At 51.0% G+C, this 19,355-nt stretch overlaps 1 protein-coding gene across 2 annotated transcripts in view; it reads left to right on the forward strand.

Moving 5' to 3' along the window:
• Positions 1–17,098, forward strand: part of MAPRE3 (microtubule associated protein RP/EB family member 3) — a 50,628-nt gene extending 33,530 nt beyond the window's left edge. The window contains exons 2-7 of one of the 2 annotated variants that reach the window (XM_040623004.1): positions 12,440–12,567; positions 13,205–13,350; positions 13,948–14,149; positions 15,447–15,601; positions 15,723–15,875; positions 16,146–17,098. In XM_040623004.1, the coding sequence (XP_040478938.1) occupies positions 12,447–12,567; positions 13,205–13,350; positions 13,948–14,149; positions 15,447–15,601; positions 15,723–15,875; positions 16,146–16,214 (846 nt within the window). In that variant the 5' untranslated portion in view covers positions 12,440–12,446 and the 3' untranslated portion in view covers positions 16,215–17,098. Of the gene's footprint in view, positions 1–12,439; positions 12,568–13,204; positions 13,351–13,947; positions 14,150–15,446; positions 15,602–15,722; positions 15,876–16,145 lie in introns of those variants that run through there. The other variant, XM_008700344.2, reaches the window with a different exon arrangement.
• The last annotated feature ends 2,257 nt before the right edge of the window (positions 17,099–19,355 follow it).

The following is a 19,355-nucleotide window of genomic DNA, read 5'->3' on the forward strand; positions in this document are numbered from 1 at the left end:
AGGTAAGCCCAGACTGGGAAGATGTTGAAGGGCTATTTTAGTTCACAAAAGGCCTCATCATGTTTAAATTCCTAAGGAAGAGGTCTGCATACCGAGGACTTAGGTAACTTGTAAGTGTGATGATTTAGAAATGTTGGAAAGTTGTGAATGGCCTGCAGTCTGTTGAAAGTTTAGGATTTACTTCCTTGGGATGAATCCTGTCCTAGGCAATGAACTTCACTTTGACCACACTGTAACTTCTCTTTGAAAACACTGTGCCCTTTCTGAAAGAAAACAGTAGATCACTGAAATCAGTCTTGGAGTTTACCTGTCTTTAGAGCACAACCCAAGGTCATCCACATGAAGAATCAGGCGGAAATTTAAGATCCTTGAGGTTGTGGTTGAGGTCTTGTAAACAGGAGGTGAGGCCTCAGGAAATCTTTAGGGCGTAACAGTCCAGGTATATTGTTGATTTTCCCAGAAGAAGGCAAAAAAATGTTGACTCTTAGAATCTAAAGGAACACTAAAGAAAGCAGAACATATGTTTGCAACTGTAAAATACGCCACCTTGGGAGGCACTAGAGATAAAAGAGTATTTGGTTCTGGGGGCCCCTGAGTGGCTCAGTTGTTTAAGTGTCCGACTCTTGATTTTGGCTCAAGTCATGATCTCAGGGTTCTGAGATTGAGCCCTGTGTCAGGCTCTGCACTCAGCATGGACTCTGCTTGTCCCTCGGCGTCTGCTCCTCCCCCCACACACACTCTCTCTTAAATAAATAAATAAAATCTAAAAGAAAAAAAAAAGAAAAAGAAGGGTGCCTGGGTGGCACAGTTGGTTAAGCATCTAATTCTTGGTTTCAGCTCAGGTCATGATCTCAGGGTCCGGGGATCAAGCCCCACATTGGGTTCCGCACTGGGTGTGGAGTCTGCTTGAGATTCTCTTTCTCTGCCCCTCCTGCTTGTGCTGTCTCTCTCTCTCTCTCTAAAATAAATAAATAAAATCTTTTTAAAAATAAGAAAAAATTTTAAAAAGAGTATTTAGTTCTGGTCAGGGAATGACTATTCTGTTATGGCCCCAAGGTCCTGAGTAAATCCATATCCCCTTCCACTGGGTTTTTTGTCTGAAGGGTAAGGGTGTTACAAGGACTGTTCAAGGTATGATGAGTCCTTTCTGTATTATGCTTTTGACTGTTTTAGTCCTCCTTTGGTTTTAAGAGGGTATTGTGCAAGTTTGGGTAGAAATTTAGACAGGCCATTCTAAACCTTAACAGATTCATCCCTAATAATCTTGCTAATAATTGAATGTTTGAAACATTGTTCCCTTTTTGTTCTAAAGCACTTCTCAATTTTGTTCATATTGAAGGCTCCCCAAATCAACTGCTATACCTCTAAATTATCCTTGATAAAATTGTGCCATAATAAGTTCACAAATTTGGGTTATAGAGTGAATACATGTAAGAAACAAGAATCTGGTCTACAGGGGCAGACCTGGGTTTAGATTGAGCAAACCCATAATTTGGGGAACAGTCAGTCCTCAAAGAGTTGCTTGTGCCCCTGTGTCTCAGCCTCTCCCCCAAACCCAATGCCTGGGCCTCCCAACTACAAACCCCAACCAGCTTTGTAGTTCCAGAGGACAGAAAAACATGGAGAGATCTCTCCCAGGGCCAGACCTTCATGGACAAAGCAAAAGAACACTGAGGAAAGTTCTCATGGGATTTTTTGTAATCACCAAATACTGGAAGCACCCATATATCCTTCAGTGCGTGAATGGATAAACTCTGGTATATCCATATGTGTACCATTGTTTTGGGAATACTACTCAGCAGCAAAAAAGGATTATTAATCTATGCAACAACTTGGATAGAACCCAAAGGGATTATGCTGAGGGGGAGAAAAGCTAATCTCAAAAGGTTACTATATAATTCCATTTATATAGCATTCTCAAAATTACAAAATTACAGCAATGGAAAACATCTATGCTTGCCAGGGGTTAGAGTTGAGGACAAGGCATGGCTGTAGAGGGGCCACACTGGGGAGTTTCCTCGAGGTTATAGAACAATTCTGCATCCGAGTAGGGTGGTGATTATATGAATCTACACATGTGATAAAATTTCGTAGACTGCACACCAAAAAAAAAAAAGTGCACATAAAAACAGATTAAATCCAAATAATGTCTGTAGCTTAGTTAATAATGTACCAGTGTCAACTTCCCGGGCTTCACAGTTGTTATGTAAGCTGTTATTGGGGAAGCTGGATGAGGATACATGCGAATTCTTTGTCCTATTTTGCAATTGTGAGTCCAAAATTATTTCAAAATAAAGAGTTTTCAAAAATTTGGAAGGCACTGATTTCCACAAAGCAGCACTTGGGGATCTCTTCAGTTTTTACTAGAAAAGATAATATAAAATAAAGCCTCAAGAATTGTAAATTTAATACAGCTTCTAATCGCTGTAACTTCATTTGCTGTAATTTTGATTTGGAAACTATGCTCAGTTTTTTAACTCTAGTATGGTTACAAATATTTTTGTGGTGTTATAAATATGTTGTATCCAGGAGGGGAAAAAAATCCCTCCTTGAGTTTCCCCCAGGATGAAATACCCGCTAACCTCTTTACGGAACTCCTGGCGTGTGGCTTCTGTCTACCTTCTTAACCTCATCTCCTGCTCCCAGCATGCATTCTGGTGTGAACTATTTGTAATCCTCTCCCTCTTCCCAGCCTATTCTTCTCTCCTCTTAACACTCTGTTTGATGACCTTCTCCTTCAACACCCACATCAAACTATGCTTCCTCTACAAAGCCGTCCCTGGCCCAGGAAGCAGAGTTGCTCCAACAGCATGCCTTCCTGCCTGTGGGATTGTAGCATAATGTGGAGCCCTTGGATTATTTGTTCAATGGCCTAGCTCTGACCCTGGTCCAGGAACGCCTTAAGGGCCCCGACCAGGTCCCATTCCTTCCTACAGGCCCTGCACCTGGCTCAGTGCCTAGAGCACACACTCCGTAAATGGCGATAAGCAAGTGAGTGAATCGGAGGCTCTGAAAAGTCCTTAGTAATAAATTTTGTGCATTCCATCCTGCCTTAATAGAGTACTTTTCAACAAGATTTTCAATGAAACTAAAGATCGAAAGGGGTTCTGATTAACTACAGTTAAGCACCATGGCAAAGGAATATTTAAAGTATTTTCCAAATGTTCATCTTAGTTAAGACTTTATTATATTTAAAATTCTTCCCATTCTTTCTTTTCATTCATGACACAGTGTTGTAAGCAGCTTTAGAAAGACCATGAGGTTGCACTTGTGAGTCCCCTTGGACAGATAAGACCTAGAACTTAAGAACAGTATATGGATTCTGAAGGAGGAAGGGTGGGATGTCAAGATGAAGAGCGCAAGCCTACCTTCAACCTTGCCTACTGCTTCCAGCTTTGACGAAGAGCAGCACGGTGTCCCCACCTTGTGGGCAAGCCGCTTGCTACTTCGTCCGCCTTGGCAGCAGGCACAAATGCCTTGGGTGACAAACTCCGATTTCCCCCCTCAGCATCCTCATGGGCAAATGATCTGGGACTCCGTAACTGTCTTTGGGTCCAGCTTCTGTCTCCAGCCTCCAGCAAGATGACTCAAACTTTCACCACTTCTTGCACAATCTAATGACCATTTCTCCACCAGAGGTCTGGTAACTTCATTAAACAGGGCAGATAACCTCCTCCTTGAAACCAGCCCCTCCCTTGGCTCCTGACTCATCACCTGCCTCTCCTATCTCCTCTCATGATCACATCCCTAAGAAATCTCCTCAAAGACTCAATCACTGGTCTTCAGCTCATTTTATTAAAAAATAAAAAGAACAACAAACTTCTTTCCCATGTCTCTAATTTCCCATTTTCTCTTCACTGCTTTCTGATATCCTATCATCTTTAAAGGCCCAAGTTAGGTGCCCCCCTTCTCCCAGACGTCATCTAACGGAGCCCACGCTCACCCTTTACGCTCTCTTGGAGCACTCGGAAGCCAAATGTACTTTCACTGTTGAGCACTTCTTATGTTCTGTTTTTTTGAGTTACTCTTATTTCTTCAGTCAAACAAAGGTCCTTAAGGACAAGATCCATGTCTTAAAATGACCCCATGTCCCCGTGCTGCCTCGCAAGGTGTTCAGCACCTTATGTCAGCAGTCAGTACGTACTTGGTGATGGAGATTAAGACAACATTGCGGTAGCTTGGAAAAAGAAACCCAAAGAAGAAAACCTTTGAAATTTCTTTTCCCTTCTCCTAATGCTCGGGGGCCTAAATCGGAGCAGGTCATCGCACACTGGAGCTGTGCGAGATCAAATAGCTTTTCCGCCACAGCGTCGGGGTGTAGCAAGAGCGTGGGGTCTAGATGGGTTCACACTGTCGTCTTGCCAGTGGGTGAGCTTGAGCAAGTCCCCTGAACCCAGAGCCTTCATTTCCTCATATTCAAAATTGAGGTAATTACTAAGGCTTTTTGGAGATGAAGGCTATACACCATGAGAGTGTCATTTGTGGTGGGAATTTCAGGAACCATGGTAGACCAGGGGAGAAGCTATTTGAAAGTAGGCAGGCCTTCCTGTACCCTCCTCCCCCAGTGCATAGCCCCATGGAGGGGGGCCCACTGTGTCCTGCAGGGCAGGCTGCTAGAGTCTCAGGGACCTGAAGAATGACAGTCTGCGTGAGAAGACAGAAAACCAAACACTGAAACATGCCAAGTTTGTTCTAGACATCACCAGGGTATTCCTTCTGGTGGCAAGGTTAGAGGATTAAATGAGCAGTCCATCAAAAAGGCAAGGAAATAAAGCCGGAGAATTCTGAGAGGGACTGGCTGTGGGGCAGGAGGAGCTGTGAGAGCAGAGGAGGGCTGAGCTGGGGATCAAGGCAAAGAAGGCTAAACAACCGGTCAGACCCACTCATTCCAGACGTAGGGAGACCATGTCACTGGGCCCAATGACAACGGCAAGCCACAAAGTCTAAAGAAACATCGTTTTAAAGGAAGATAAAGTGACAGGGCTTATATGTGCCCCCTGAGACACAGACCGGCCTTTGAAGCGTGAAGGATCATTACGGAAACATCAGGCGCACTAGGGCTGCAGAAACAAATGTTCTGTCCTCAATGCGTCACAGCAGCCGCTGCAGCCCTTCCCTGTCTGTCCTCAGGCTAGCCACCCATGGGCCAGCAGCCCGCCCCTCAGAGCAGGCCAGGGAGAAGTGGGCTGAACAGCAGCTGCGGGCGTATGGCAGCATTACCCAGACCAGCCTGGGGATGCCTCTTTAACAGTTGAGATCATTGTTCAATAGGACATGTCCAGGACCCTGGTAGCAGGACCTCGGCAGGGTTCGGGACCTTAGAGAACAGCCACGTGACCTCAAAGTGTTGTGAGAACAGAATCCTGGAGAGGCTCCAGTCCCTACCTGAACCAATACCATCCAGGTCCCTGGCCTAGATCTGCTGGAGTGGGCGTGTGCTGGTTCCCCACCAGCCCCGGAGCTAGTCCACCTGCCTCCTCTCTACCTTTGACTAATTCAGCTCTGAGAGGCTGAGCCTCCCTGTGAGTCAGGTCCTTGCCCCGCCGTGAGAAGGTGATTGGCTGGGCCTGCCAGGGCTTTGTGACCCGCCGGCAGGGCCCCTCCAGCCCCTCAGAACCCTTCGTGCCTGCCTGCACAAATTGCCTCCATGCAACCCCAGAATAACCTGGATGTGTGACCCAAGGGCACAAGGGGTAGCAATTTTGCAGATTTTCCAAACAGGTGACTTCAGCCCCCCTGGGCCTGGGCAGGAAGGGTTAGCCCAGTGACAATGGGCATAGCCCTACGTCAGGAGCGGGAAACGTTTTGGCAGACTCCTGAGTCATCCTCTGATCCCACAGTGCCTGTTCCAGTTCTCCTGGCCGGTAGGATGGCGTCGACAAAGCCGAATAGATGGGGAATCTGGAGTTGGGGAGGGATTGTGGTCAGAGGCCCAGCTTCAGGAAGCCCAGATGGCTGTCCCCAGGCAGAAAGGGTGGAGTTCTGTAGTCTGTCTCCCCCCTGGACTGGCCTTCCTTGGGCTCGGAGACCTGAAGCTGGATACATGTTGGGCACCTGCCTCCTCAAACAAGGGCCCTTGGATTCTCGCTGTCTGTCCCAGTGATGCTGGTAACACTTACTGAAACTGTACCGTGTGCTAGGCTCTGCTCAGTGCTTGGTATGTGTGGTTCACTTAACCCTCATAAAGGCTCTATGAAGTGGGAACTGTCTCCATTTTATAGATGAGGAAATTGAGGTCCAAAGCCAAACTGCTAGGAAATGTTAGAGCCGGGATTTGAATCCAAGTATTCTTAAAGCAGCACCTTTTTGGAGGCTGCTGAAGGCCTGCCCAGTACCCATACGCAGAACTGACAGGCCTGTTCTTTCATAGCCATGCTGGATAGAGGGTAGAGTCCTGGGAACTGCAGGGGCTTCTCCTAGGGACCAAAGAACTGGGGACCCTAGAATTATCTTCAAGACACATTTGTAGAAGATGGATTCCCACTGAAGACTTGGAAACGAAAAGCCAAAATCAGATTTAAACTCGTGATACCGTTCTTAAATATTGAAATGTGAGTTTTCAGAGTTATATAGACTTATTTATGATTTAGGAATATACATACCTAGAGCTAATGTCATCCTAGGTATCTGGGAAGGAATTGGATGGTTTCTAGAAACTCTTCTGACCATGGGAGATTGAGATTTAGTCTTGCCTGTTTCCAAGGCCTTAGGCCACAGAATGGCCAGCACGTTCACGTCTCCTGATGAGAACTGTAACTGCCTTTCCCATCGCCAGTAAATGCACCCCGAACCTTATGGGCCTAGCATAGGAAATGATTTCGCAAAATCACCAGATTAAACCTCATCACCTTGTCCTTCCCATGACTCCAGACCTGGTAGCCAGAGTCAAGGTCCTGAAGAGCAGGCTTTTCCCAAGGCCACATTCTCAGTCTGATCCTGGAATGGGGTTTCCAGCTGACTTGGTGGGTGACACGCCACAACCCAATCAGGGACTGTTTCCCTTGACAGTCACCATGTGCCAAAGATGATGGTAGAAACCAAGGGACAGGGAAGACCCCACATGGTAGCTTTTGGAACAGAGCCTGACCCCTGGTGTGGTTGCCTACCATTCTCTCCGAAGAGGGAAAGTAACCCTTGGTAACAAGTGTGTTAACTTAAAGAGTTTAGTCAGACCTTTTCTCTGCTGTAATTGGAGGCAATTGGACCACACAGAGCCAGATGCTTGGGTAAATGCTTTATAAAATATCTTTGCCGCCAGAAGCTGGTCTGGTTTAAGTCTAGGTCTGAGTTAACACCCAATACAAAAAGTCATCAGAAGTGGGACCAATTGATGCGTTTAATGTGTGGCATGGGGAGGTCGGTGTAGTTCAGTCCAGAATCTTAGACCCAATGTTCCAGGCCACTCCAGCTGGTCCAGTTCTTAGAGGACATCCAGGTCAGAACGAAGCACTCCATTCAACCACGCCCTGTGCCCTGATACCACGAGCTTTTGACAGAACCAGGCTTCCTCTTTGGGGGACCAGATCAAAGTTAGAGGCTCTCTTTTTCTAAATGGAGCTAGGGAGAGGAGGATTTGGGGCGGGGGGAATGTTTAGGGGAGGTTTTGCTCAGGACTTGGGTGCCCCCTGCTGGCCATAATTCAGTTGTATGTACAGGGCCAAATCTAGGAGAGGAAAATAAAATCCTGCCCTCCCTATCAGAATGAGAGATAAGAGAACTAGGGGGCTGTTTCTTTGTGACCATCTGGCAAGTGTGACAGAAAATCTTTGCAGAGACCCCTGGGTGCCTTAGATGAGTCCTCCTGAGCTAAAATGGACCCCGACCAAGACAGAGAGTAAGCCAGTCCTGAGTGGAGGTAACGGCTCTGTTCCTAGTATCATCCTCCCACCTCACTCCACCCCACCCCCACCCACTTTCCCAAAAGCCCCATAGGAGGTAACAACAGGATTGTTGGCCCTGAAAAGAGATTTTTTTTTTCCAACTTCCTTCTTACACGCCCTGTTGCCACTTTGGGCACCCTAGATGCAGACTGATGAAAGTTGTGGAAAATGCCCTCCCACCATGAGGCACAGACAGAACTGGGGATTTCTGGCCCAGAAGACTTTGGCATTTTTCAAGTACCTGTGTAGCTCTTGGTGACTCTTGGAGCAAGGTCTTTAGTTGTATTCTGAAAGAAAAATTGGAAGTTTTTCCTGTGCATCCAGGAGGAAGATGTCTAACACTTTCCGCCCAGGGAGGTAACAGAACGTGCCAACATCCCAGCCGATCCCACTGCAATGCCGGCCAGTCAGTCCGAGGCACGCACCTGCGTCAGATGAGGACGGCGTTCTAGCACCTGGTTGTGCACCAGAATCACCTGGAGTGTGTGTGTGGGTGTGCGTTTATGTGTGTGTGTGTGTGTTACTGTAGACAGTTGACTCTTGAACAACACAGGTTTGAACTACACAGGTCCACTTATGTAGATTTTTTCCAGAAATACAGTATGGTACTGTCAATGTATTTTTCTCTTCCTTGTGATTTTCTTAATAACATTTTCTATTCTCTAGCTTTCTTTATTGTAAGAATACAGTATATAATACATATAACATAGAAAATATGTGTCGATCAACTGTTTATGTCATCAGTAAGGCTTTTGGTCAACAGTAGACCATTAGTTCAGTTTTTGAGGGAGCCGAAAGTTATACAGATTTTCAACTGTGCAGGGGATCAATTCCCCTGACCCCTGTATTGTTCAAGGATCAACTGTATACAGTACACTATATATGTCATATATTATATATAAATATATACTAATTTTATATGTAGTACATTATATATATACATAATAGATATCATGTAATTGTATATAATACATATATAGTTATACACACACACATATGCACTTGGGCTTTACTCTGACCTACTAGAAAATCTCTGCAGGAAAATCTGATGTGCCCTTCTAGTAAAGAATGTGAACCATCCCCTGTTCAGTCCCATGGAACCCCAAGAAGGCTGCCTTCAGGCTGGAAGACCCTCGAAGCTCAAATGCTTTCAGTCAAAACCTGGAGAACGAAACCTGGACCAATGCCTCTGCTTTTATTCAGTAGTCAGCCCTTGAAGCTCATATACGCTCAACAGAAAAAAAATCCCTAAAGTGGCTCAGGAACTCCCATGGCCAACCTAAGACCTCCCCCTTTACCTCCCTGAACCAGTCCTGACCAACCCACACCCTGTGAGGTCTAGCAGAGTGAAGAGCCAGAGCCCCCCCAGTCCCCTGAATCACCCTGCCCCAGGGGCCTTGGGGAGAAATAATCCCACCGAGCTCATGGAAAGCCAGTATTCGCAACAGCTCATCCCCTCTGCACTCAGCTTGGCAGGGCTCTGCAAGGCCCCTGGAGGCCTGGCAGGGTCTGACCACTCCTGTGGGGGCCGTTCAAGCCCATTTCTCTCTAACTCTACATGCTCTCCTTCCTGACTTTCTGTCACACCTACTGTTTCACCACACTTAGGGGGCATTTGGTAATACTCTTCTCCTTTGTGTTTGTCTTCCCAGTAAGACTACAAACTCCCTAAGGAGAGGAGCAAATCTTTCCTATTTCTCATAGTCCCTAACTAAACACTCATCAAAATAAAATGCAATTTCCTCGACCCTACCCATTGCCCCTTTATCAAGTTTGATGTCCATCCATTCCCACTAGCTTACTGATTCAGGTTAGGTGAGTTTCCTAGAAACTCAGAAGCACTCTCCTAAATCCAGTCTCTGCAATTATCGTTCACGGGGAATTGGTCTGGAACCCACAAGTGAATGGAATACAGCCTGGCCATTGAGGAGCTTACATTTAGGTGGAAAGGACAGACATACGAGTGATTTCAAGAGAACTGACATGCTGTGACTGAGCATGCTCAGAGTACTATAGAAACAGAGCGGGGCAGGGCATGTCTCCAGGCACAGGACACAGAGACAGCGTCCTGGAGGACATGATGCCAACATCCCAGCCAACATAAGGTTGAGTGGGGGGAGGGGGCCAGGCCGGAAGTTGATGAAAGATGATCAGAAAGAGGAGAGGCCATGAGGAGGCATCACTCAATCATTCAAACAATTTGCTGAATACCTTGCCTGTGACAGGCCTGGAAACCCCACTTCTGGCTTCAAGGCTCTTACTAACAAGGGGGCATGCATTTAAACAAGTCTTGTGGTTAGAACAAGGGTCAGAATGCAGGGCACTGGGCTCAAAACCATTGTGTAAGAGGAGAAGCAAGTGTAGTCAAAATTACCCTCGGAAATCTCTCGAATTCCTAGCTTCTGAGTCCTTAGAAGCTCCCAAGACAATAATTTTTGTTTGTGTTGGCTTTTTGGCCTGCCTGGCCTCCCTTCCCCTGGGCAATGAAGGGCAAAACAAGAGGGTTTCTCTCTTGATTTTTCTCGAAAACGTCACTGAAGTTAAATGTGCATCTGCTGAGGTTCTATTATGTATACTTGGGGTGGGGGGCGCAAGGGAGCACAGCCTAGTGGATGCCAACTGAGTCTCCTCTCTAAAGCAGCTTCTCCAGTTTGCACCCACAGACTCTCTGGCATCATGGTCAGGTGCAGATTCTGACTCAGTAGGTCTGGGGTGGGACTCAAGAATCAGAATTTCTAGCAAGCCAAAGCCCATACAGCACCACTGCTGGGGCTCCAGGGACCACAGTTTGAGAACCATGGGAGCAGAGAATGAGTGGACTTTGGAGTGGGGGCAGCATTCCAGACAGGGTAAGTAAGCATCTGCTGGTGGCTCCCAACTTGGGGGGCAAAGTGAGAGATAGGGCTGGAGAGGCGGGGCACATTTAGGAGTGTGATAAGTGGTGGGGAGGGTCCCATGATAAGGGCAGATGCCTACAGGGCACAGGGGAGTGATCTGGGCATAGTTCTCCTTCACAGAGACACTTTGTGTATTAAACCTAGAGAAATATTCTTCACTCCGGAAATAAGCACTCTCACAATTCTCAAAATACGCCATGCCTTTGTCTATTTTCTGTTTCTCCACTTCTTATAAAGACCTAGTTACAAGATATATTTCCCTCTTAACAGTGCAAGTCAGTGATAAACAGCAGCTGACACTGGCCCCCCTGAGCGGCTGGGGGTGGCTGGGGAGGTTAAGGAGGAGCTCACATCCACTGGCCAGAAGGGGGCGCCCCTGCCCAGCTCCCACCAATGGTGGCTGTGCAGGAACAAAGGCCCAGGGTTGCCAAAAGAAACCAGAAACCTCAAGTCGTTTGTGTGAAATGTCCCAACGTTAAAATACTGGGCACTAATTCAAAAATGTTTCCAACACTGCGAGTGCTGAACAGTTGGAGTCTGCAAGGCAAATTCAGCCAGTGGGTGTCTTGTTCATGACGGCTGTGCAGAGCGGTGTGGTTCAGGCTGCTTTTACATAGACTGTGATGGCAGCAGCGTCAGGGACGTGCTGGGAGAGAGACTGGAGGCTGGGTGGCCTTCAGGAAGCTACTGCTGGCCTTGGCCAGAGAGCGCGCATGCGTAACCCCCAGCGCAGCAGGAGAGGTGGGAAGAGCAGGGCACACTGAGACCGCAGAGCTGCGGGACTGGATATGAGGATGCGAGGGAGGAGGGCTATGGAGGGTAACCCCCAGGTTTCTAACGTGCGTGACCGAGTGACTGGTGGTGACGTTCTCTGGGATAATGAATACAAGAGCAGAAGCATGTATTGAGGGGAGGTTCTCGATAAGCAGAATTAAGTCCCTATGGGTCAGCCAGCAGGCCACCTGATGCCGAAATGTGGGGTTTGAAGTCAAAGGAGAGGCAAAGGCTAGTCAGCTTTCTACAACACAAATCTGGTCAGGTTACCGCCTGCTTAAAATCCTCTAGTGGCTTCCCGTTGTCTGAACAGAAAGTCCAGACTCCTCATGGAAAACAAAGCCCTTTGCAGTCTGTCCCTGCCAACCTCACTGTACCACACCCCAACACAAAAACCTGCTCCCCAGGGAACAAGCCGTGCCTTTGTTCTTGCTAGCTGCGGTCCCCTTCTACCCCTTCCCTTGTATGTTTGGAAAATTCCTAGTTCTCTCAGGCTCTAGCAGCTCTGCCCTGAAGCCTTCGCTGACCTTGTCAAGCAGGAGAGATCACTCCCACCTTTGTGCCTCCTCGAAACTTTGTGTGTGCTGCTTTTTCTGCCCTGCCACTCCCTTCTGGAAGGATGTGCCTGTGTGTAAACTCCTTGAAGGCAGAGAGCACATCTTACTGCGTCGCCAGTCCCTTAGCACACGTCTGGCACGTAGTAGACACTCAGGAAATGGCTGAAGAGTGAAATGGCTGAAGAGTTTTCCAGGAGGGAGAACTGCAAGGCTGGTCTCGAGGAAGATGCCTTTCACTCCCCCAGGGATTATCTGGCTCTTTCTCTCCTTACAGTTAAAGAACAGTACGAGGACCCCGGGGGCTGACCTTGCCCGTCTTCTTTCTTTGCAGCTGGGGTATGGCCGTCAATGTGTACTCCACATCCGTGACCAGTGAAAATCTGAGTCGCCATGATATGCTTGCATGGGTCAATGACTCCCTGCACCTCAATTATACCAAGATAGAACAGCTCTGTTCAGGTAGGAGCCTGGGAGTGGGGAGAGTGGGCCCTGCTGGAGGCAAGGGGAGGGAAGGTGGGAGGCAGAACGGCCCCAGGAGACAATGGAGTTTGTAATCAGGATTAAGGAGGAGAGCTGCAGAGCCCTAAACTAGTCAGAGTGTTTGGAGGTGATGGAAATGAGGGTCTCATGGAATGGAAAGGGTCAAAAGTGAAGAGCAGGAGAGGCTCAGGGAAGGGCTGCAGGAACGGGCGGGAGCCCCGTATCAAGAGCTAGGACAGGCAGTGAGGCCGGAGGGAAACAGCCTGAGGTCCGGTCTTTCCACTCGGGGCCCAAAGCTCGGCTCTTCTTGCAGCCTAACCCTGGGCAAATCACTAGGTCTCAGTTTTCCCGTCTGTAAAATGGAGAGCACATGCCCTATCAAAGCAGGGCTGCCGGTAGGATGGAGTGCCGTATATGCGGTGTTTGGTGTGGTGCTAGGACGGGACCGCATCAGTCCAGAGTGATTGCTTTTATTCCTGGAATCTGGCCGGGACAAGGAGAGGGAAGAGACGGGGTAGTTTGGGGGAGTGGCCAGCAGAGGGCCTGGGGAAGGGAAGGCGAGGAGCCCAGGCAGGGGAGCGGCCGGACCCGCTCACGGAGCCGAGCTTCCCCACAGGGGCAGCCTACTGCCAGTTCATGGACATGCTCTTCCCGGGCTGTGTGCACTTGAGGAAGGTGAAGTTCCAGGCCAAACTGGAGCACGAGTACATCCACAACTTCAAGGTGCTGCAAGCCGCTTTCAAGAAGATGGGTGTTGACAAAGTAGGTGCCTGCGCTCCGGGGCCCTGAGGAGCTGTGTGACCCTGGGGAAGAAGATGGCCCGCCAGCCGGGCGGCAGGGGCCACTGGGGTCATTCCAGCTCTCACGCCTCTCTCCACCCCCCTACTTTCCAGAGGGAATGTTCCCCCAGCTCAAGGCATGGTGGAAAACCCCACACTTGACATCCCATCCTGAAGACATTCCTGCCCCTTCCTTCTCTCTGGACCCTATCCAGCTCAGCAACCGAGGCTCAGTCTACCGCTCCTATTAAGTTCCTTCTCTGTAGGGCCTATGAAAAGTCTCTGGGCTCACTCTGCTGCCTCAATGGCCCACAGCCCCTGGTTCCAGCAGCCCCCAGCCCACATGCACACGTCAGCGCCAAGGGACACATCCTCACACGGTGCCTCCCGCGCCGGGAGGAGCGGGCCGTCTCTGGATCGCAGGCCCGGGCCACAACCGGGCCGTGGGCTCCGGGGCCGCGGGAGGGGCCCCCCGCTGTGGAGGAGGCTCAGGCCGCTGCAGCCCCGGGGGCTGGCTTTCCTGAGAGCAGCGGCCGGCTCACAGGTGGCTAAAGTTCTCTGCTTGTGTGGTCTATTTCAGATAATTCCCGTAGAGAAATTAGTGAAAGGAAAATTCCAAGATAATTTTGAGTTTATTCAGTGGTTTAAGAAATTCTTTGACGCAAACTATGATGGAAAGGATTACAACCCTCTGCTGGCGCGGCAGGGCCAGGACGTAGCGCCACCTCCTAACCCAGGTGATCAGATCTTCAACAAATCCAAGAAACTCATTGGCACAGCAGGTAACGTGCCCGAGCTGGGGGAGGGAGTGTGGGGGGCCGGGCCGGCAGGGCTCCACAGCCAGGAGCGCCCCCTGGGCCACCGGCCCGGCCCTGCCAGCCTAGAGGAGACTGTTATCACGGAGTTCAGATGACGCCGCCTGCTGCCCGCCTAGACCAGGGGGAGTCACAGTAGGGAGGACAGGGCCGCAAAGATTGCTGCAGATGGAGAGCCACCGGCACCAGCCATGGGGGCAGTGGCGGTGGGAGGCCCAGGACCCTTGCTTTGGTAGCGTGAGCTAACTTGTTTGCCTCGAGATGACGGGGCGGCATGTGGCATGGTTCGTCTGTCCAGGTCCCCCCAGGCCAAGGGCCTGGTGCCAGCAGCACACACTCTTCTTGCCCCCTGCCCACTGGATGCCCCGGGACGGGAGTTTGCCAAGCTTCCCCCATTGGGATCACATCTTCCCCTACTCCAAAGGCCCATAGCCCGAAGTCCTCAAGAGAGGAGTCTTTTGAAAGGAGGCTTTGTCTGGGTTCTAGAAGAGAAGGGAGAGAAGCAGTAGGGCCTTTGAGGGATGAGAGGGTTGGGGAGAGGAAGAGAGAGGGGCAGCCCCAGCATCTGAACCCGTCATAGCAGAGCTGCTCCTCCGTTTGCGCTGCTGCCCCGCCCGGGCCTGCCCCCATTCACCTGCTTGCTTTGCGTTAGAAGCAGCCAGCTCGGACTAGGGAGCGGCCATAGCTAGAAGACAAGTGGCCACAGCATGCCCGGCCTGTGGGGGAGGAGCCGGGGGCCCTGAGTCAGGCCCAGCAGAGAGCACAGAGCCCATCCTGAAGCGGGGAGCCTGGGAGCGGCCGGGGCCCTGAGACTCTGAGGTCACCGCAGGGAGGCTGGGGCTTCTGGTAGGAAGGACCCAGCAAGTGCCAGATTTGAGACCCTGCACCAGCTGCTCTGCCTCAGACTCTGGCTGACAGGACTAGAGGCCCAGCCCTCCCAGCCCCACTTCCCAAATTCGCCTTCCCAGTTCCCCTCACCTCCCCCTCAGGCCAGCTCTCCTCCCTCCCCACACCTCATACCTTCTTTACTCCCTGAAGTCCCAGCTCTCCCAGGCTTGCCAAAGAGCTGCCCAGCTGCTGTGGTGTCAGTGTGGCCATGGCTTGAGGCCTAGATGTAGACGGCCCTCCTGAGTGGGAGAAGAGGGAAGGGCTAGAGTGCCTGCCTTTCGCATGGGCCTGCCCCCGCAGCCGTCACACCAGGCCATCTCATGCCACGTGAGCTGTGGGCTCACGTGGCCCCATCCGACTTTTCTCCCCTGGGCAGTTCCACAGAGGACGTCCCCCACAGGCCCCAAAAATATGCAGACCTCTGGTCGGCTGAGCAATGTGGCCCCACCCTGCATCCTCCGGAAGAATCCCCCATCAGCCCGGAATGGCGGCCATGAGACTGATGCCCAGATTCTTGAACTCAACCAGCAGGTGAGTAGGGTGGGCGCGGGTCGCTGAGAGAGCCCTCAACAAAAGCTAGGCCCCTGTCAGTTCAGGAAGGGGAGTCTGAGGCCAGGATCTCTGGCCTGAACACTACCTTGTCCCCGAGCAGCTATTGGATTTGAAGCTGACCGTGGATGGGCTGGAGAAGGAGCGCGACTTCTACTTCAGCAAACTTCGAGACATCGAGCTCATCTGCCAGGAACACGAAAGTGAGAACAGCCCGGTTATCTCGGGCATCATTGGCATTCTCTATGCCACTGAGGTGAGCTCTTCCTGCACCCGCTCCCGTCCCAGGCCCACGGGGCCCTGCCCCATCCTGCCCCATGAAGACCCCAAGGGGTAGCCCTGAGGGGCCTGAGGGAACACGGTGAGGAGAGCCAGAGCCGGCTGAAGTCCGAGCCCAAGGCCACACGGAGATTAGCGGGGGAGGTGGGACTAGAACTCGGCCCTCTCTCCGGAGCCCCAGGCAGCCGTCTCCCTCCCTGCCTGGCCGGCCTGGCTCACCGCTTCCCTCTCCTCTCCCGCCCTCCAGGAAGGATTTGCACCCCCCGAGGACGATGAGATTGAGGAACATCAACAGGAAGACCAGGACGAGTACTGAGGGCGGCCGCAGCCCGGGCTGACTGCACGGCTTCCCGTGCCTCCCCACCCCGCTCCCACCCCACATTATAATCCTTTCCTTGCAGCCTGTCAGCCGGGTGCTTTGCGTCAGTGCCACGGCGCTGGGGAGTCAGGCAAGGAGCGGGGCTCGCGGGGATGGGCCAGGTGAGCAGACAGAGGCCCCGTGCTGCGGGCACCGGCCCAGCGGGCGAGGCCTCTGTCCACTCCTCCATATCCCTATTTATTTCCGTTGTCTCTACGATGTGTCGGCCAACACTTCCCGGGGCGGGGGGCGCTGCTGCCCCCTGCCCCCGCCCCAGCCAGCCGCCTGCTCCCCTGACAGCCAGCAGCTGTATATTTGACAAAGTCATTGGTATATTTTTACTTACTGGATTTTCCTTGCACTTTACCTGTTCTTTTCCCAGGGCTGACAGCACGGGGCTCCAGGGCAGTGTGCCTGGCGTGGCTTCCCTTCCCCGTTGCTGGGAGCCATGGCAGGACTCACCCGTGCTTATTTATTTTGTCTTTTGACTTCCCAGTAGTTGAGGGGAAGGCTGATGTCAGGAGAGGGATGAGGGGACTGGGGAGGGGGTGCCTTAGGCCCCGGCGGTCAGGGAGAGGGAGGGGAGCATGTGAGGGATGATAATGACCTCCTGGCACCAGGCGCCCCCACCCTCAGCCCCCGGCCTCCAGCACTGAAGCCCAGCACTGCCCCGAGGCCCCCAGCCACTCCTCCCGCGGCTCGGTTCATACCACACAGACTCTGCCTGGACCCTCCTGTATGTCTGCCTCCCATCTGCCCTCCTCCCCGACCTCCATCCCCTCGGGCCACCCAGCCTGCATCTGTGTTCACTTTTATTTAAATAAACTTGTGTGGTAAAAGTCCATGCCCTGTCTCCCTCACCGGGGCCACAGCCTGGGTCTCAATGCTTCTCTCTTCTTGAGCACTCCCCTCTCCAGAAGTGGTGGCCCTGGAGCACAGCACCACTGCCACCCTGTGTCAGGCCTGGAAACTGCCATGGGCACTTGGCCTCAGAGCCCAACTCTGACCTCGTCCCCATCGCTCAATACTGGTCCCCAGGCTCTAAGGGAAGGAAGACATGGAGGCCATGACCCCCAATCCCTGGGGAGGAACAAAGTGTGGGGCCATGGCTGTGACAACGGGCAGCCCAGTCAGGTGGCTGGGGTGGGGGGAGTAACAGGGTGGCCTCCCAAAAGGTGCTTTGTTTCAGTCTCCTTCTGGCCAGTCAGGCCACATGTTGTCTCCCACCCCGGGGTCAAAGTGCACAGCCCTCCCAACAGCAATCCAGCTGGGGACAAGGAGAGAGTGGAGTGGGTTACAAAGAGCTAGCAGCTCTGAGTGCTGAAGCCCAGAAGGACAGCAAGGCCTGAGTGGTTCCTTTTGCGGAACAAGCTCTAATGGGAACCAGGAGTCAGCAAGCCTTTCTCATCATCCATACAGCCCTACCTTCCTGGTGTGTGCCCCAGCAAAGGGCCATAGTAAGAATGTCCTGGAAGCCCAACAGGGACCGAGGGTGCTGAAATGAATGTGCGAACCAGGCCCGCTCAAAGAAACCATCATCTAGATTGGCCCCCTCACTTACTGATGAAGGGACTGAGGCCTGGACGTGACACGACTTGCTCAAGGTGGTAAAAATCTGGATTAGAATTCAGACCTCCTGGCTCATGATTCAGCACTCATCCCCAAAGACCACAGAGGTGTGACCTCTAGAATGTTCTGTAGTTGCACGCTGGTAGTCCTGGTAGGTGTTTCCTCACCATCCTGAATATGATCAAATTAGGGCCATGTTTCTTCCTTGACCCTGCTCCATGCACTTCCTCCAGACCACCGCCCTTTCTCTGACAACTCCAGATAGAAGCCTTAAAGAAGCAATTTGTGTCTGTTCATCCCTCATTCACTTCACCTCCTCCTTTTGACTCCCACCCCAACATAGATACTTCTGGCCCTATTCTATCTGTTTTTCTCCCCCAACAATTCCTTGCCTGCTTTTATTGATTTTTATGATTTTTAATTCGCTTGCCTTTTTTTTTTTTTTAAGATTTATCCATTTATTTAAAAGAGAGAGAAAGAAGGGCAGAGAATCACAAGCATACTCCTCGCCAAGTGCGGAGCCCCACGCGGGGCTCCATCCCAGGACCCTGAGCTCATGACCTAGCCAAAACCAAGAGTCAGACGCTTCACTGACTGAGCCACCCAGGTGCCCCTCCCTTGCCTAATTTTAAAGGGCATTCCCTCCATTATTCTACATAGATACTATAAAGGATAAAGGAGTTGTTCTGTGTTACCCAAAGTTCACCTTCAGGCCAAGACCTCACCCTGCCAGCAAAGTGGGTGTGGTAGGCAGAATAATGCCTCCCCCCAAAGGTTTCCACGTCCTAATTCCCTGAGTTTGGAACACGTTAGGTTACACAGCAAAGGGGAGTTAAGATTCCAAGTGGAATTAAATCGCTAATCAGTTGACCTTAAGATAAGGAGAGTGTGGTGGGTTATCCAGATGGGCCCAATGTAATCACAGGGTCCGTGAAAGTGGAAGGGGGGCAGAAGAGGAGGTCGGAGGGATGCCATGTGAGATGGACTCAATCTGCGGTGTCTGGCTTTGAAGATGGGAGGGGCCTGAGCAAAGAATCACAGGTGGCTTCTAGATGCTGGGAAAGGCAAGAAAACATACTCCCTTGGAGCCTCCAGAAAGGACCACTGCCCTGCAGACATGGTATTTTAGCACAGTGAGACTCTGACAGACTCTCGCCTTCCAGAACTTTAAGATAATAAATTTGTGTTGTTTTAATCCACTAAGTGTATGGCAATTTGTTACAGCAGCAAAAGAAAGCGAATGCAGTAGGTCAGACTGTGAGCTCACTCTTCTTGCCCCCACACTAGACACCCACCTGTCGTCTTTGACCCCACATCTTTTGATTCTTCCCTCAAACCCCACGTGAGTGGGTACCTGCCCCAGCCCACGTGCATGGCTAGTGTCTAAGGCTGCTCTTAGGACACCCAGAGTTCAGAGATCTAAAGTCACTGCCGCCTCCTCCACCTCTTCCCAGGACCCTCATACTAGGTGTCTTTCTTACGGAACACGTAAGATGATGAACTGTAATTTTCTGTTTACACACTTGTCTC

Source organism: Ursus maritimus, unplaced genomic scaffold (genome assembly GCF_017311325.1).
Source record: "Ursus maritimus isolate PB19 unplaced genomic scaffold, ASM1731132v1 scaffold_6, whole genome shotgun sequence".
Classification (NCBI taxonomy): Eukaryota; Metazoa; Chordata; class Mammalia; order Carnivora; family Ursidae; genus Ursus; species Ursus maritimus.